At 40.7% G+C, this 19764-nt stretch overlaps 1 protein-coding gene across 1 annotated transcript in view; it reads left to right on the plus strand.

The window, feature by feature from the left end:
- The window catches only part of wnk2 (WNK lysine deficient protein kinase 2), an 83947-nt gene extending 66574 nt beyond the window's left edge, over positions 1-17373 (plus strand). The window contains exons 24-30 of the mRNA XM_036559261.1: positions 1376-1944; positions 3119-3366; positions 5556-5768; positions 7112-7207; positions 9008-9052; positions 12587-12840; positions 14269-17373. Coding sequence (XP_036415154.1) covers positions 1376-1944; positions 3119-3366; positions 5556-5768; positions 7112-7207; positions 9008-9052; positions 12587-12840; positions 14269-14556 — 1713 coding nt within the window. The 3' untranslated portion in view covers positions 14557-17373. The remainder of the gene's footprint in view (positions 1-1375; positions 1945-3118; positions 3367-5555; positions 5769-7111; positions 7208-9007; positions 9053-12586; positions 12841-14268) is intronic.
- Positions 17374-19764: the final 2391 nt, after the last annotated feature.

Below are 19764 nucleotides of genomic sequence, written 5' to 3' on the forward strand. Positions count from 1 at the left end.
GCTCCCTACAGACATGAACCCAAAGTCCAGTTGTCTGCCTATTTATTATATGGACAAACGAAAGAATGAATAAATAAATGAATAAACTACATGGTGTACAGATGTGTTCTGCAGCCCTGCTCCTGGAGATCTGCTGTCCAGCAAATTTACCTGTAACCCTAATCCACCCAGGCCTTAGATCTGCCTCATTTACAAAGCCACTAACTTTCATTTTATCTTTCTCATACTAAAATAACGGTTTATAATTCCAAATAACAGCAAACACAACACACACAAATGCGCACACACACACACACACTAATACACACACACACACACACACACGCAGTACCCCAGCAGGCAGGGTGAAAAAGTCTACTGACCGCAATGTACTCTTGTTCGCAGCCCAATCAGCTCCACTGTCATGGTGCAAAGTTCCTGGCTCATGGCCCAGTTAGACTCTCAGACTCCACTACCGTGGTGCAAAGTGTCCCAGCTAATGGCTAAGATGTAAGCACAGTCATTCGGAGTGGTCTGACTTACCGTCTCAGAATTATTTACAATTTAATGCCTTTAAAAGCTCTCAGAAAGACATGACATCACTGGTAGTTTAATAGTAAATAACATGGTTGTATCTGTGTTGTAGACCTGATGACCCCTGGTTCCTATCACCACCAGTTAGGAAATCCGATTCGGTCACTTTCCGTACATCGGAATTATGCAGAAATATGAACAAATCAGTGGAATTCCCTGTTAATGGTTGCTAAGGGTGTCTACCTAGCCATGTTTAATCGAGGCAGACCATTTGACTAGCGGGACGAGGGGTGCTAGATTTGCTCTGGAGCTGAAATCTGCAGTAAAGTGGATCTCCATGAGGACGGGTGGTGACCTCAGTTGTAGAGTTTAGTGTAACATATTTTAAATATCTCCCCATGTCTGCGTGGGTTTCCTCCGGGTGGTCCGGTTTCCTACGACGGTCCAAAGACATGCAGTCAGGCAAAATGGAGATGCTAAATTGCCCCTAGGTGTGAATGTGAGTGTGAATGTGTATGTCTGTGTGTTTGCCCTGTGATGGACTGGCGACCTGTCCAGGGTGTTTCCTGCCTTCCACCGAGTGAACGCTGGGATAGGCTCCAAACCCCCTGTGACCCAGGAGGATAAGCGTCTTAGTTGATATATATGTGTGTGTGTGTGCGTGTGTGCGTGTGCGTGTGTGCGTGTGTGTGTGTGCGTGTGTGTGTGTGCGTGTGTGTGTGTGCGTGTGTGTGTGTGCGTGCATGTGTTTAAATAGCATCTCTGTGTGTTTTGACTGTACTTTGCCCCACTGATTAAGAACTGGTCAGTCTTCCTTTAAGCATCGTTTATTGTTACTTGAACAAATATCTGTCTTAATCAGATGATGCCCGGCCCTCCTGACGTCCAGAGGAAGCAGCGGAGCTGGAGCAGCACAGCCTCTCCAGCGCACCCTGGTAGCTGTTTAGGGGAGCGCAGCGCTTACGCAGAGCCGAGCATGCCGGTCAGCACCATCGGCCGCTTCTCGGTGGTCAGCACGGAGGACGAGGTCACGCGCAGGAAACACAGCAGCAGATATTCAGCTCCGCCCGACTTCTACCTGGACGCTCCGCCCTCCCTGAGCAAGCGGGGCTCCCTCCCACGAGCACACACTTCCATCCCGGTGGACGTCCACGCCGCCCGCTTCATGTCCTCCGACTCCGGGGCGGAGAGCAGTCCGGCCAAAATGGCCCCCCCGACCCCGTCTCGGCTCGGGCGCTCGGAGAGGAGAGGAAGTGACTTCATGAAGAGGGCGGTGGCCTTCCTGAGGCGCTCGGGCCGCAGCAGCAGCGTGCAGAGCTCGGACTCACCCAGCAGGCAGGGCGGCGTGTATGGCTCGTACATGAGCAGCGACAACGACTCCGAGATGGAGGACTCGGACATCAAGAGAGAGCTGCAGAGACTGAGGGAGAAGTGAGTCAGTCTTCCCAGCCTGGAATCACCTGACTTTCATTTTATGTGTAGCATATCATTGATTTTTATTTTATAATAATAACATATACAGTATCAATGTAAATATAAACTAGACACCAACACGGTGATTTCCATTTATTTTCAAGTATACTTTAATTTTCTTTATACATATTTACACATTTATGTATTTTGTTAAATCTTTTTATTTAATATGCCTTTAGATGTGATTGACACTTTTGACATACAAGGCATTGTAGATGTTAATTTTAATAGAACTTCAGTGTGGATATTAATTTTATTAGAACTATTTTAATTTTATTCCAGATATTAATTTTCCCAGAAACTTTATTATACAGACTAATTTTATCACAACTTTATTCTGGATATTTTTTTTATTATAACTTAATTCTAGTTTTAATTCTAATTTATTCTAATTTTAATTTTATTCTGATTACTAATTTTACCAGGACTTCATTACATAGACAAATTTTATCACAACTTTATTCTAATTATTGATTTTATTAGAACTTCATTCTAGTTTTAATTCTAATTTTATTTTCTTATGGTTATTAATTTTACCAGAATTTTTTTATTACATAAAACTATTTTATTACAACTTTATTCTAGATATAAATTTTATTAGAACTTCATTCTGGAGATTCATGTAGTTTCATTATCATTTTATTCTAATTCTAATTTATTCTAACTGATTTTATTCTGGATATTAATTTTACCATAATTCATTGCATATACTAATTTAATTACACATGCATTCTGGATATTAGAAATTATATTTCATATTAGAAATAATGTATAATATATCATTACATACATTAATTTTATTATAACTTTATTCTATAGAGTAGTTTCACTAGAATTTCATTGTGGATATTAGTTTTATTAGAACTTCATTTTAATTCTAAATCTAACTTATTCTTCATTATATATCGTTCATTACATATACAAATTTTTTAGAACTTCATTCTGGACGTTCTTCAGCTTTCTCAGTCATTTAATCATCATTTTCAGATTGAATCGGTCAGTAGTTGAATAAAGTATCTCAGCACATCACAGAGCTGCCTGGTGCTGAGGGACTGAGACTGTGGACTGAAGTGTGATATAATATTTTATAGTGTAATATTGTAATATTATCACTCTCTCCTCCCTCCTGTAGACACATGAAGGAGATTTCGGAGCTACAGGCTCACCAGCGCGACGAGGTCGAGCTGCTCTATCTGCGTCTCGGTAAAGCGCCCCCTCCTGGCTTCAGCCACACCTCCACCGTGCCCCCTGCTGGACGCAGACGCAGGGCCAGCAAACACAAGCTCAGGGCTGGAAAACTGCTCAGCCCTCTGGTCCAGCAGCTGAGAAGCGTCAAAAAAACAAGCGAAAGCAGCAAAGCCGGCGATGCTGCCAAATACAGTGAGTCATTTGCTTTGAATTTAAACAAACCTGTTTTGTTACTACTGAACATAATAAAGAAGAAATAACACACTGAAACAGACACTCAGACTCTTAGGCTTTTGTTTTCTTGACTTTCTCTGAACTCTGGGAGATAAAAACAAACTGTTTTGTGATGAGCAGATCAGAGCAGTGCAAAACGGGAGCACTGTCAAAATTTCAACACAGAACACGGAAATGATACAAATTAATTTTGAAAATATGCAATAATTATATGTGAGTGCTTTTTGCTCTGCTATAGTGTTTTACCATAACCTTTGTACAACCCATTTCCAGAGAAGTTGGGACGCTGTGCAAAATGTAAATTAAGAACAAAATGCAATGATGTGCAAATTATTTAAACCATTTTGAATTTGATGCCAACATCACATTCCAGAAAAGTTGGGACGGGGGCAACAAAAGGCTGGTAAAGTTGTGTAATGCGAAAAAACATCTGGTGGCTAATTGGCAACAGGTCAGTAACATGATTGGGTATAAAAGAGCATCTGAGAGAGTCGGAGTCTTTCAGAAGGAAAGATGAGGAGGGGTTCACCACTCTGTGAAAGACTGCATGATCAAATAGTGCAACAATTCAAGAATAACGTTTCTCAACGTAAAACAGCAAAGAACTTCTGCTTTTATCATCTACGGTACATAATAACATAAAAGATTCAGAGAATCTGGAAAAATCTCTGTATGTAAGGGACAAGGCCAAAAACCAGTATCTGCTGGCCGTGATCTTTGGACCCTCAGACAGCACTGCATTAAAAACAGACATGATTCTGTAGTGGAAATCACTGCATGGGCTCAGGAACACTTCTGAAAACCACTGTCTGTAAAAACAGTTCATCACTACATCCCCAAATGCTAATTAAAACTCTAAAACACAAAGAAGAAACTGTATATAACCAAAATCCAGAAACGCTGCCACCTTCTCTGGGCCCGAGCTCATTTAAAATGGACGGAGGCGAAGTGGAAAAGTGTCCTGTGATCTGACGAATCAACATTTGGGATTCTTTTTGGAAATCATGGACACTGTGTCCCCCGGGCTAAAGACCACTCAGTTTGTTATTAGTGCACAGTTCAAAAGCCAGTATTCATGATGGTATAGGGGGCATTAGTGCACATGGCATGGGTGACGTGCACATCTGTGAAGGAACCATTAATGCTGAACGATATATACATGTTTTGGCAACATATGCTGCCATCCAGACGACGTCTTTTTCAGGGAAGGCCTTGATTATTTCAGCAAGACAATGTCAAACCGCATTTTGCCGCATGGCTTTGTATTAAAAGAGTCCAGGTGCTAAACTGGCCTGCCTGCAGTCCAGACCTGTCACCACAAAGGAGACCCCGAACTGTTGAGCAGCTGATGAATTTTTGTTAAAAGAAGAGGTGATGCAGCACAGTGGTAAACAGGCCCCCGTCCCAACTTTTTTGGAACGTGTTGTTGGCATTAAATTCAAAATGGGCAAATATTTTTCAAAAAGCAATAGAATTTCTCAGTTTCAACATCTCATATGTTGTGTTTATAGGATTTTCCTTTAACAATGTGGTTTACATGATTTGCACATCATTGCATCCTTTTTTATTTACGTTCTGCACAGCGTTCCAACTTTTTTGGAAATGGGGTTGTATTAGGTTAGTTTACTCCATACTTATGACATTATACACAGTCTTTGAATGAAGCAACATATATAAGAATTGCTTAAGATTACTAACAATAATAATCTTTATTTACTGAGCACTTTTCATGTAGACTGTGGCTCAAAGTGCGTTAGAAACCAGTGAGAACTTTCAGTAACAACAATAAAAGAAAATAAATGAAAGTGAAGAGTATTCTTTAAAATAAACTGAGACAATAACATCAATAAGATATATACAGTTTTTACAGAAGGTCAGTATCTGCAGATCTAAGTTTGGATCTGGATCTGGAAAATAAACGAGGTAGTGAGGTACGCAGGTGCTTTGAGGCCATTTAGAGCATTAAAATCTAGTAAAAGAGCTATGATCTTGGTCCTTAAGCACACAGACAGCTAGAGATGTACACTCCGAATGTTTGATATTTAACCTCTTCACATGAAATTGAAATGTAAAAGGCCCAGTGTTGACTAAACACTGCTGCAGTTCCTTTTTAATTAGCTGTTTGCTTGTCTTTTGTCCTCCATCAGGTGAGCCTTCTCTGAGTTTGAACGGCTCTCCGGCGCGAGCCTCTGTGGTGTCAGACAGTCGCTCTCGCTCAGGGACGAGCACTCTGCCCAGCTCTGTGTCTGAACCGGTCCAGACTCAGCAGCCCTGCTCCCTCAAGGGCTCGCTGTCTTCTGATAACATCTACGCTGGACTGCATGGAGAGGGACCAGGAGCTTACAGCCGGCCAGGACAGGGTGGGTTTACAGCTCACAGCACAGAGATCAGAATAAAATGATGAAAGAGGGTCCCCTCGAGAGTTAACGGGCCCAGATCCTATATTTTTTTAGTCTTCGTTTGTGTGGTTTTATTTACCAAACAGTGATAAACCATTTTACGTGACCATTTTCCAACCTTTAAGAATTCAACAGGCTGTTTGTTGCTGTGCCTTTAAGACTCATATATTTAAACAACTGATATATGTGCTCTGTTCTGATTGGCTGCCCTGTATTATGTTTCATTCAAAAAATTAAAACAGTAATTGTTAGTGTTAATGGGCGGGGCTAAACTGCTGCAGGCTGAGTAGGCGGATATACATAAATGCATCAATTTTCGTGCCATCATGTAAACATTGAATTCAAACAGGCTGTTTTTGCAGCTTAGTTTCTATATATTAGGGGGGCTCAGACCTGTTCCTGGAGATCTTCCGTGCTGGAGAGTTCAGATCCACCACACCTGATTCTAACATTCAGATCACTCTGAAATCCTTCATCACTAGAATCAGGTGTATTAGATCAGTGTTGGAGCTAAACTCTGCAGGCTGGTAGATCTCCAGGACCAGGACCAGGACTGGGCACTCCTGCTATATATGGACTGTATGGACTAAAGCAGTGGTCACCAACCCAGGTCCTGGAGTGCTACCTTCCTGTAGAGTCCAGTTCCAACCACAATCTGCCACACCATCTTCATAGGAGTAAGCAAGGCCAAAACAGGTTCTAGAGAAAACAGAATGTTTTGCAGACCAAAACCTGGAAAAAGCTGCAAATAATGACTGTTGTGGATCATATGAACATTATAGAGGCTTTTTAAATGAAACAGTAGAAGCCATATCGCCCCCTACGCTTCCTGTAGTGTGTTACAGTCTGTCAGAGTGACTGTGTGGATCATATGAACATTATAGAGCTTTTTAAATGAAACAGTAGAAGCCATATCGCCCCCTACACTTCCTGTAGTGTATTACAGTCTGTCAGAGTGACTGTGTGGATCATATGAACATTATAGAGCTTTTTAAATGAAACAGTAGAAGCCATATCGCCCCCTACACTTCCTGTAGTGTATTACAGTCTGTCAGAATGACTGTGTGGATCATATAAACATTATAGAGCTCAGTTAACATTGTCAATTTGTGTATTAAGTAATAATGGCAGCCCTGCTTAATTGTACTCCATCAGTTGCTTGTCAGGGTATGAATGACTTACGATTGGTCCTGGTGGTCCTCAGTGGTGGGATGTAGTAGAACTCTTGATCTCACTCTACTCTTTTTTTCCCCTGTCTTGCCCCCCCCCTCCCCTCCCCATCCCTTCTCTGCTCTGGTCTGCAGGTTGGCCTCACTATCCTCAAGCGGCTGAGAGGGTCACTTATAAGTCCAGCAAACCACGCGCTAGATTCCTCAGTGGGCCACTTTCTCTCTCCATCTGTTTGTATCTCTCTCCTCTCCCCCCACCCAAAACACTCAGCAGTCCCTCAGCTCTTTTCCTCCTGACTTGTATCTCTCTCTCTCTCTCTCTCTCTCTCTCTCTCTCTCTCTCTCTCTCCCCATATTAGTACAGTTTCTAATATCTGCTCCTCCTTAAAGGAACACTCCAGCATTTTCCCATTTAAACTCTAGCACACAGTTAATAACATATGCTTGACTGCTGCGACTATCATTTTGACACAGTTCTCCGTATTTAAAAAAGAACAGAAATCTCATAATTGACTCAAAACTTGTAATTAAAGTCAATAGGTAGCTGCTTAATTAAACTACCCTTTGATTTCTTCAAGAGCTTTTAGAGTCAAAAGGATTTCTGTTCTTTTCTAAGTATTCGCTGGAGTACCACTTTAAGGATTTTGTGTCTTTTCATTCTTCTTTCTCTTCATACTAAGTGTAAGCACATCTTATATAAGCTTTTGTAATATCTGGAAGTATGTGAATAACCTCAGTCTGACCATTGTGTTGATCAGTTACTCATAGTTCTGCGGTCTTGATGGGTCGTTCCTCTTATGTGAAATAGTTTCCACTGCTAGGCTGTTTTTAGTTTTTCCATTACAGATCTGTTATCTCACACTATTTTTCCCGATTAGCAAGACCCGCAAATCAAAACCAGAACTAGACCCTTGCTCAGTTAATCCAAACATTTAGCACACTCTGGACATTACTCAAGACGGCTCTTTGTTTATGTTGTCTTGTTTCATTTTTAATCACTGACTACTAGCTGCTAAATCTAAATCCTTCACTATTAACATTATACACTGACACAGCCATAACATTGACTCTATTCACACTCATTGTCCATTTTATCAGCTCCACTTACTATATAGGTGCACTTTGTAGTTCTACAGTTACAGACTGTAGTCCATCTGTTTCTCTGCATACTTTGTTAGCCCCCTTTTACCCTTTTCTTTAGTGGTCAGGACCCCCATGGACCCCCACAGAGCAGGTACTATTTGGGTGGTGGATCATTCTCAGCACTGCAGTAACACTGACGTGGTGGTGGTGTGTTAGTGTGTGTTGTGCTGGTACGAGCGGATCAGACACAGCAGTGCTGCTGGAGTTTTTAATCACTATGTCCACTCACTGTCCACTCTATTAGACACTCTTACCTTGTCAGGCCACCTTGTAGATGTAAAGTCAGAGATGATAGCTCATCTGCTGCTGCACAGTTTGTGTTGGTCATCCTCTAGTCCTTCTTCAGTGGTCACAGGACGCTGCCCACAGGACTCTGTTGGCTGGATATTTTTGGTTGGTGGACTATTCTCAGTCCAGCAGTGACACTGAGGTGTTTAAAAACTCCAGCAGCACTGCTGTGTCTGATCCACTCAGACCAGCACAACATACACTAACACACCACCACCATGTCAGTGTTACTGCAGTGCTGAGAATGATCCACCACCCAAATAGTACCTGCTCTGAGAGGGTCCTTGGGGGGTCCTGACCACTGAAAAACAGGCTGAAAGGGGGCTAACAAAGTATGCAGAGAAACAGATGGACTACAGTCTGTAACTGTAGAACTACAAAGTGCACCTATATAGTAAGTGGAGCTGATAAAATGGACACTGAGCGTAGAAACAAGGAGGTGGTCAGAATGTTATGCCTGATCGGTGTATATCTCCACTAACTTATCCACATCCAAATGCTACAGTACCTGATGTTTATCTAATCTAATTTCTTAACTGCATGTCTTTATGAATGTTACTCTCTGTGATTGATTATCTGATGCTGACCTCTGTCCTGTAGGGTCGACGCTGAAGCGGCTCTGCCTGGGAAAAGAGCGCAGCAGCAGTAAATATCATTTTATGCTTTACTACCTCTCTCAAATATTTCACACACTGGCTCAGCGGTGTAGATGGAGCTCATTGAAGTGTGTTTTGTTCTAGAATTGTGGTTGTTGTTTTAGAATGTAATAGAATTGACTATTAATAGTATTCGATTGCATTATTAAGATAGCCTCGCTGGCATTTTGGTAGGGAAGCTGTTGCTGTGTTACCTGCTAATGTAAACGTACATTAACTCAGCCATAGCTTGCTGCATCACCTTTGCTACAGCTACAACCTGCAGGTGGTTGAAGGCCAAACAAAACAGCCACAATGACCATGAAAAAGATTGAAAAGATATGTGGACACTTTAGAAAACGCTATAAAGAGAAGATCAAGTTCAGACAATTCCAATATGTAAGATTTTCGTAAAACTAAAAACAAAAAAAATGGCTACCAAAACTGTCAAAGCTCTTAAGTAATACACACATACATATCGTCACTGTCCAAAGAAAACCATGTATCTCCATTTTTGTTGATTTTTATTTTTCTACATCATTTCAACACACCAGTTCTGCTTTACATTGTGTACAAATTTCATGATGAATGGACCAATAGAAGTGCTCTAAATTCTCTTGGAATAAAATCTCTTTACATTAACCTAAGTTGAAAGGTAAGAATGTTTTTGCCCTCTCCTGTAAAGTTTACTGTTTTGGAGATACATGTTTTTATTTGTACAGTGATGATATGTTTGCTTTTTATTTCACAGCTTCTTATTCAGATTGTCTACTTTACCTTAAATGGTGCAGCAGTTACATGAAATCTATGGGAATTTTAAAAAGGAACCCTTGTAATAAATGCATCAATAATCAGAAAATACCTTTAGCAATTGACATATATATAAACTTTCACATTTTTAATGGCCAGCTTACAATCAGCACATAATACAGCTATAATCAGCTGCTGAAGCTGCTGGACTGTTGGACGCGTCTCACTGGCTGATCTAACACCGCGTCCCAAACCCCACACTTCTGTACTTTGGCACTGTGATATTTTACTTGATTAATTGTCTAAATATTGGTTACATCACTCAATTACTCGTATTATCAATAGTCACATCTCAAAATTCTATTTTTTGCATGTGTGATATATTTTGTAAGTTTAATGTTGTGGCCTACTCCATGTTGTTCTTTTGACCACCATAGCACTAATCGTAATGCTTTAGTCACTCAAACATGGCTAGATATCTTCATGTTGAGTAACAGATTGCCTACAGTTTGTTCTAACATTCTGCTCTTTTTCACATACACACACATACAGATAACCACAAACACAACTCCAAAGATGTGGGGACAGTGTGTGAAGTGCAAATAAAAAAGTGATATGTAAATCCACTTTTTCTGTATTTAAACAAAAGTAGAACAAAGAAAAGATATTTGATGTTTTATCTTCTCAACTTCATTATTTTCTATAAATATACGCTTATTTTGATGCCTGCAACACGTTTCCAGAAAGTTGAGACGGGGCAATTTAAGACCAGTAACTGTCTTACAATAGCCACGTTTACATGCAGCCTGATAATCCGTTAATAATCCGACTAATAGCTCAATCGGAATAGAATATGTTCATATAAACACTTCAATCTGAAGAGTCTAATCCGATTGAGGCCATTTGGAATACAGTTTCTATCCGATTGAACGAGGTGGGTAATCCTGTAAATAATCCGTTAAATAGAAGAATAATATCCATGTAAACACTTGTATCTGATTACATTCCCTATCAGGACGTGTAAATACGTTCTGCGCATGTGCGTCGCGTCATATCAAAAGCACAGAACTCATAAACCGGCTCTGGCAAAAGTTTATACCGTTCAGCATGGCGGAGCAGAAACTGGTCTGCAGAGACGAAATTTATGCTCTGATCTTTAAAAGGCGGCGGTGGGACGGACGTCCAGCTTATGTGTCTCAGAACACGACGTCTTCCTCTCGGCCTTCTTTAATAAGGACATGTGAAGCACGTTTTCCTGAGTCTGACATCATTTTAAAGCAATTAAAAACTCCAGCGCACCAACTGGAAACTCATCTCACGCGGACTGGACCTCACGTGATGTTCACTGTCATGGTAACGTTTACTCTAAGCGGTACTCCACGCATGCGCGTCATTTTGGATCGGATTACTTGTAGTGAGCATATAAACGAAGACTTTCATCAGACTGTTGAATAGAGTGAGCATATAAACACCTCAGTCTTAATCTGTAATCGGATTGTATTCATTTCGATTGGCAAAAATCTTTGCATGTAATCACAGCCAGTGTTTTACAAAAGGTGATGTAATCATGCCTTGATATAAAGGAAGCTCTATTCCTTTATGAGCAAGGATGGGTTGAGGGTCCTCACTTTGACAAAAAATGCATTAGCAAAAAATCAGACAGTTTAAGAATAAATTTCCTCAACAAGTGTTTGCAATGATTTTAGGTATTTCACACTCTACGGTGCACAATATCATCAAAAGATTCAGGGAATCCACAGAAATCTCTGTGCATAAAGTGCAAGGCTGAAAACCACAACTGAATGCCCATGACCTTCGACCCCTCAGATGGCACTGCATTAAAAACCAGCATGCATCTGTGATGGATATCACCACATGGGCTTAGGAATACTCTGACAAACTGTTGTTAATAAACACTGTTTGTCGCTGCCTCCACAAATGCAAATTAAGACTGTACTACGCACAGTGGAAGACACATATCAACAATATACAGAAACACTGTCCACTTGACTTGAGCTCATCTGAAATTGACTGGTCAGTGGAAACATGTATTGTGGTCTGATGAGTCAAAATTTCAGATTATTTATGGAAAAAATATACATCACGTTCTCTTGGCCAAAGGAGAAAAGGACCATCCAGATTGTTACCAGTGTAAAGTTCAAAATCCATTGTATGGGGGTTTATTAGTGGGTAACTTGCATATCTGTGAAAGCACCATTAATGCTGAAAGATATGTACACATTTTTCAGGGACATCCATGCTTATTTCAACATGACAACACCAAGCCACATTCTTGTTGTGACAGTGTAGGTGCTAGACTGGCCTGCCTGTCTCCCACTGAAAACATATAATGCATTATGAAGCGCAAAATATGACTACAAAGGCCCTGTACAGTTGCACAGCTAAAAATGTGTAACTGAAGAATGGCAAAAAATTTCAGGTTCAACAATGGATCAGTTTGTGTTTATAGTCCCTAAAACGTTTATTAAGTGTTGTTAAATGGAAAGGTGATGTAACACACTGGTTAACATGCTCCTGTCCCAACTTTTTTGGAGCGTCTTGCAGGCATCATATTTGGAATGAGCATATATTTACAAAAGAAGTTCATAAAGTAAAACGTCAAATATTATGTTTTTGTACTGTTTTCAGTTTAATACAGGTCAAATAGAAATGAAATAATCACTGCTTTCTTTGTTTATTGGCATTTTGCAATACTGTCCCAACTTCTTTGGAGCTGGGTTTTTCTTGGCAGTACTCTTGAACTCTTTTTACTCAGATTTCTCTGATTTCTCAGGGTCTGGAGCTCCTCCAGCAGCATCTAATCAGCCGCAGATGCCCCCGGGTTCAACCCCTCCTCCCCATCAGCCGGTGGTGGGCCTGGCTCAAACACAGACCAACAACAGCAATAACAAGACTGACCTGTTCCCTGTGGAGCTCCACAGGCTGGTGGGCACATGGGTTCAGGAGGCACGAAGCCCCACACGTGCTCTCCCCCGCAGTCAGAGACCCCGACGGGCCACAAGAACCAGGACCAGGAGCACCGGAGGGGTGAGAAAAGAAAAACAGCCTGATAACAGTAAACAGACGTAATAAAGCAGTTTAATAAAAAGCTCTACTCATATTTCTTTAAAGGACTTTGTAAACAGGTACCACTTCTACAAAAGAACGTTTTTATGTTTTTCCCAAGTAATTGTCGTTCATATATCTTCAACATCTTCAACGTCCCGGCAACTGCCTTGCAATTTCCTGTTTTTTCCTGTTATTATGTCAAATAGGCACCATCTGTTCATGACCCTCTCAAAACATCTTTCAAGACTTTACTCAAAACGAAACCAAAAGACAACCATCCAGACACGCAGAACGCTCAGAACATTATAACAGAACCTTGGTCCTCTCTGTAGTCTATACGGTCTTACTGAATCCTGCAGAACATGTAAAGATGCTCTAAATCATTAACTACTACTACTGATATTAACCATATCTTAGACGTATTAAAATGCGCAAGAAATAAAATGTACCCAACTTACACAAATACAAAAAATTGTTAACGAGGACCACTATGGAAATAAGCTATAGGGCTTTTTTGTGTTTTAATCCTCAATGACTTAAATGTGTGTAACAGCTGCTGTGCAGTGTTGTATGTATTTTTATTACCAAATAAATTCAAACAAATCAATCAACAAGTACTAAAAGTCAGTAGCCACCCAAGTCGTCTCTGTAAATACATCCTTAAAACTGCTTCTAACCCACTCAAACTGCATCCAGATCTTCAATAAGGTTGCACAGATTTGTCATTGTGGTTTAGGACACAGTCTGACTTAATGTGAACTATAAAAATGAACAGAACTTCATTGCATAGCTCGACACAGAGGGCGGCTATTTTAGACCAGAGCTTATGGATGCTAGATCAGGGGTTCTCAACCTTTTCCACCCCAAGGCCCACCCGTGTATAACTACTACACATAGCGGCTGATGATGTTTAATTAGCCCACTAATGTTTTTATTTGTACGTCTCTATTAATATTTGCATTGGTTATACTGTGAAATTGTTTAATTATTCGATTTTTAATTATTAAGTTAATCATTTTTCCACTTACGTTTTAATGACTAACTGAGACGTTACCGGCCCGAATTACTCCCTCCGTGTTCCATGGCCCACAGGTTGAAGATTCAAGATAAACAGTTTTTATAAACGAAAACAACAGAAATTGTGGAGTCAGAATTCATCACCTGCTGAGACATTTTGAGGATGTATTTAAAAAAAAAAAAAGATTTGGGTGACTATTGACTTCTAGTGTTTGTTAGCAATGTTAACCTTGTAGCTCCAGTTCAGAACTAAAGAAGCACAGCTTGAACACTAAACATGTCTCAGCCAATTGGCTACATAAAGGATGACTGGAAAATTGTGTTCATTGGATTTTTTTGCCGAATCTTTCCTTTAAATCTTTTGAACTTTTGCCTTGGTTTTCTTTGTAGGTGCCTCCAGCGGTAACAGCAACGTCCAGGCTGCCTCTCTCGTGGCCCAGAATTGATTCTCACACCTCCTCCCTGACAGCTGACCACTTGTTGGGCTTTCAGGATGGTTTCTTGATGCATGGCAGCCCTTTCGGAGAGGTCCTGCGGTCTCCCCTCTATATTGCCCGTTGGCCTGCACTGACTGCACCTCTTAGCCGGGATGTGCTTACATTTTCCACAGTGTCGCCCCCCTGGATGGCACCATCGTCTTCTCCAGAACCCCCCAGCTCTCAGAACAGGACTTTGTAGCACCTAAACTGATGGCTTCCATGCATTGTCTAATGGGTTGGATTTCTCTACAGTATCTTTAAGCTGTTGTTTATCCTGCAGTGGTTCCCAATCATGGGAGCTCTCCCTTCTTCTAGCACACCTAATTAACTTCAAAACTAATTAACCCTTAGAAGTCGGAGTTATGTAGTCCCCATGGACTGGGATTGGGGGCCACCGAGCTAGCTTCACAACCTATTAGGACATACTACTATATCTGTATCTCATGTAGGCATGTATTGTATGGCTAATGTATATGTATCCAGACCAGCTGTGTAAATATCCGATCACCTGAGCGTCTGCTGGACCACGTATGTACATTTAGCATATATATATTTTTAAAGTGCGCCGTGTCACCCATGAATATGTCCATAATCCATGTACAGTGTATTTTTTCATTAGTTTAGGCTGTGCATAGACACCCAACCTTAATATGTACTGTACCTACATGTTTCTGCTAGTTATATAACTAAACCTTTACTGGTGGGCTCACATGCCTGTACATAGCCCCTGTATATAAGTGTACATACGCCGAGCACACTGCGTACATGTAGCTTAATCCCTTCATTCAAAAATAGACCCAACATATATGTAAATAGCGTTTGAATAAGTCTATTCTGTATGTAAATAAGACAAAGAGGGATTGTCTTGAAGTCACAGTCAAGATCACATCATCACTGTGAAGCCTCAAGATTGTGCTGCGGTCACCAGTGCTTCACACCACGCTTTCTGGACTATTGGCACCTAAACTAGAACCGCTAGAAATGCCGCATCTTTACTCCACCCCAAGGAAATTTGAGATGACTGTTGATTTCAGGTGGAGAGCCTGCAAGAGTGCCTTGAACAGCAGTTTTGGACGCGCTGGGTGAATAGCAATACCCTTTCACCAAGAACACCGATGCTGAGTTTTTTTCTCACAGGTGTTTCAGTGATTTGTACGAGGGACTTTCTTGTAGTTTTCCTGGCCATGTTCAGCAGTGAGGTGAGGAATTTCACTATAACGCCGAGTGTAAGATATTGTGGTGGGCCCATGATCATTTTGGACAACACTGCTGTTATTAAAGCTTATATTTGGCAAAGTAGTCAGTAGCCATAACATATAGAAGCATAAAGAAATGAGAAAGATGATGTAATTTAGAATTCACCAGGTTCGGTGTACGCCACCCTTCAGAAGTAAGGAATCACTATTCACTGTTTTCATTATATATGGCAGGTACATGTATAAAATGGTTCTGATATGCAGGGATGGTTTACTGACTGGGCCACTGGGGCCAGTGCTCAGGGGCCTTTGACTGCCAGGGGCCCTGCTTGAGGGGGGTCACAAGCTTGAAGTGTCCCAAATACTTGGGACAGTCCACTGCAGATGTAAACATTAGATGAACGAATAGCCATTGAATATGGCCAGAATGACTAAATAGATGAAAAATGTTCTAGACGGTGATAATGATTCAAATCTTACACAAAAATAACAATGTTATGGTGACACAGCAGGATATTGCACATTAATAAGGCTAATTATTCATTCCTAGATAATTAATATTATACGATTATTTTATTTCCGGGCGATTTTTGCTTAATCGAAAGCATATTTCTTAAAACAAGCAAAATTATATGTAATGATATGGTTATATAATTTCACTTGAAGTAAGTAAAATAATTTTATAACGTTCTTACAATCTAAACATGAGATATATCGACCAGATTTAAGATTTCTCTTGCCAAGATATCATTTTTGCAGCTAATATGATGCTACAGCTTTTCATCTCATATGCGGGAAGTTGTAAAAAATGAATAAATGTGTCCGGAATGATGAACACAGCTGTAGATGATTCCATATTGAGTGAGAAAACTGTAGAACATCAAGACTGAATTTATAATAATAACCTATCTTTTAGTATTTCGGTCTACACTGAATGAAATAACAGCACGTATTATTATAACAAGTGATTCCATACTTTTGAATGGTAGTGCAAACACATGAACACTGTTTGTGATATTGTTCTGTGGCTATGTTTTCCAATCCTGGTTCCAGATTTTGCTGCATATTCGGCAATTTTAACCTCTTGAAGGGGTCGGGAATGAGCAGATGAGTTGCTGGAGCAGGAAAAACACTAGAAGGTAAAGTGCAGGGGCATTCACGGACCAGGATTGGGAAGCACAGATCCTTTAGGTGATAAAAATGTGGGTAAATTTGAGTCCTGGGTTCAGGAGCATGAACCTAAACCTTCTCATGCTGCTTTCAGTTCCTCATAATGTAAGCTTTGTATGTAAAAGGCTGGGTGTGCGTGCGTGTGTCAGTTTTCTACATGCAAAAGGCTTTATAGAACTCAGAACTGTGTTTATGAAGAAGTTTGGTCTTTCACATGCCCCCCCCCTCCCCACCACCTTTTTAATCTACTAAATATCAGTTAGATCAGGGTTGTGTAAGACTATGCCTTATTCCACAGAAGATGACTCGGACATTGCTTATTCGAATGTGCTATTACTCAATCATTTGAAAACGATTCTTCTTAGAGGTGAAATGTTGTAGAATTGTACAGTGTACAGCTGTAGGGCTATTTTACGCACCTCTTCCGAGGCAGAGGGGCGCTTTCACTGCGCTTTTCTGCTGTTGTGTCTTAGCTATGCACATGTTAACGGGAATTGTCCATTTACCGCCCTTATGTTCTTTGCTCTTATATGCTTGCACTAAAAATCTCGCAATGCTTCTTCTGCCTGCTGCTTGCTCTCCCTGTATTCGCAGACCAGGGCCAGGACGCTGTATTTACACGAGCACAAACATTAAAGCTCTTCTACTTACTTGCAAGTTATTATTGTTTTCTGGGACTACGTGTCTGTGAGTGAATAAACTTCTTACCAAAGAATGTACACAGCAACATCACCCATATTGTGTCCAGCTGAGTGCTCTTCGTGTACTGACAGCCTGGAGCCCAAAAGGGGAATTCCACATTTTTTTCAAAATTTCTGCATAATTCGACTGTTCAGATGTAAACAAAGTCATTCAGAGTGGTTTGATGTGAAATGCTCCGTTCTAGAGAAACTGAATTGTGTTCATGTACACCGATCAGGCATAACATTATGACCACCTCCTTGTTTCTACACTCATTGTCCATTTTATCAGCTCCACTTACTATATAGGTGCACTTTGTAGTTCTACAGTTACAGACTGTAGTCCATCTGTTTCTCTGATACTTTGTTAGCCCCCTTTTACCCTGTTCTTCAGTGGTCAGGACCCCCATGGACCCCCACAGAGCAGGTACTACTTGGTGGTGGATCATTCTCAGCACTGCAATAACACTGTCGTGGTGGTGGTGTGTTAGTGTGTGTTGTGCTGGTACGAGTGGATCGGACACAGCAGTGCTGCTGGAGTTTTTAAACACTGTGTCCACTCTATTAGACACTCCTACCTTGTCAGTCCACCTTGCAGATGTAAAGTCCGAGACAACAGCTCATCTGCTGCACAGTTGGTGTTGGTCATCCTCTAGTCCTTCATCAGTGGTCACAAGACGCTGCCCACAGGACGCTGTTGGCTGGATACTTTTGGTTGGTAGACTATTCTCAGTCCAGCAGTGACACTAAAGTGTTTAAAAACTCCAGCAGCACTGCTGGACACACAATTTCTAAACCGCTTATCCTTCTGGGTTGTGGATGAAACAAAATATAAAATTTGTATTTTATATATTTACATTTTACTTTATTGCACAGGCCATGTTTTATGTTTTTTTCAAAATGTTAAACTGTCATTGAAGTGTGCCGAAGTGTGCTCTCTGCAGAGGATGTGTAAACAAAGTTTCACACAACAAAATTGTCATTTGGCTGGAGGCGCGCAAACTTTTGCATACGACTGTAAGTTCCACACACAGCCATTTCATTACAAAAGTCTCGTTCCAGAATTTCCATAACTTTTAAATAGGCCAGTATGTCACAGATCAGCAGCTCAGAAGAGACTCCTATGACTTTCATTCAAGTGATGTTCTGAGGGATTTTTATTGGAAACCTCCCAGTTGTCAGGGGTCATGAGTGCATAGATGTTGCCAGATTTGGTGTGTTCCTGCCAAATTGAGTGGATTTTGGTTGGGTTTGGTGGGAAGGACAAACATTTGGTCGGGTTTATCGTTATTATTTTGGCTTGTTTTTTAAAAAGTGTATAAAATTAACCAACCACATTACGGAAAATATATTGCAGCTACAATGCCACTGAACTTTGAAGCTATGGAAATAGCTTTGAATGCAAGCTACTGAAATAAACATACACATTATTTTTTATTAGAATTGTTTATAGTTCCTTTGTCCAGACGTTTCTTGTTTGACAGGGAAACTAAAAATTACATAAAAGCCTTTCAGTTATTAGCAGAAATAAAATCTATAGATGTGTTTAAAATACTGATAGTGCCGTCTAGTGACACCTTAAACACCTACTGATCTGCGAATTTGTCAAAGGCAAAGAAGACAACAGCAGTGGACGTATCAGATTTACTGATGCTGATTAAACGCTGTATTCTTTCGTATTATGGTTATGGACCTTAGACTGTTCCTGATGTGTACATTGCGGGTGTTTATTCATGCATTTTGGCGAGTTTTAAGATTTTTATGCTGAAAATATAGAAGCAATCTGGCAACACTGCATCAGTACTGCAGCCTGCGCGCGCAGCCACTCTCATTTTAAAATTCAAAATTCAACGGAAACTTAACGGCTCAGAACCAAAAGCCACAACTGAGGGACATAGTTCATTTCTTGTAGCTGTAAAACTCACTATTACTGTAATAATGAGACATTAATATATGTGTAATGTGTCGTTAGAAGTTTGATTAACTAACAAGAGCTGAAGTTACTTGTGTTTATCGTGACCTGCCAAGGTTAACGTCGAGTAAATGTCTTGTAAATGTAGGTAACGTAAGAGTGCTGTACTCCGTGCAGTACTTCGGCACTTTTCGCGTTTCAGTAGTTATTGCGGAAATACCCGAAGTCATACAGGGTGTAATGATAGGTTGGACTCTGCAAAATCCGCCTAGCAACCAGGATGCATTTTGATTGGTCACATTTGGGCCAATACTTTTAAAGAAATAGGAAAAAAGCGTCATTCGTGTCAACGGTTTGTACCGTCAGTATTCCGTTCACCAGCTTCCACAGAGGGAGCGGCTTTCCCTACAGTGTTTTCCCTGCATTTTATTTGAAGTTTTATGAAATCT

Source organism: Colossoma macropomum, unplaced genomic scaffold (genome assembly GCF_904425465.1).
Source record: "Colossoma macropomum unplaced genomic scaffold, Colossoma_macropomum, whole genome shotgun sequence".
NCBI classification, from domain to species: domain Eukaryota; kingdom Metazoa; phylum Chordata; class Actinopteri; order Characiformes; family Serrasalmidae; genus Colossoma; species Colossoma macropomum.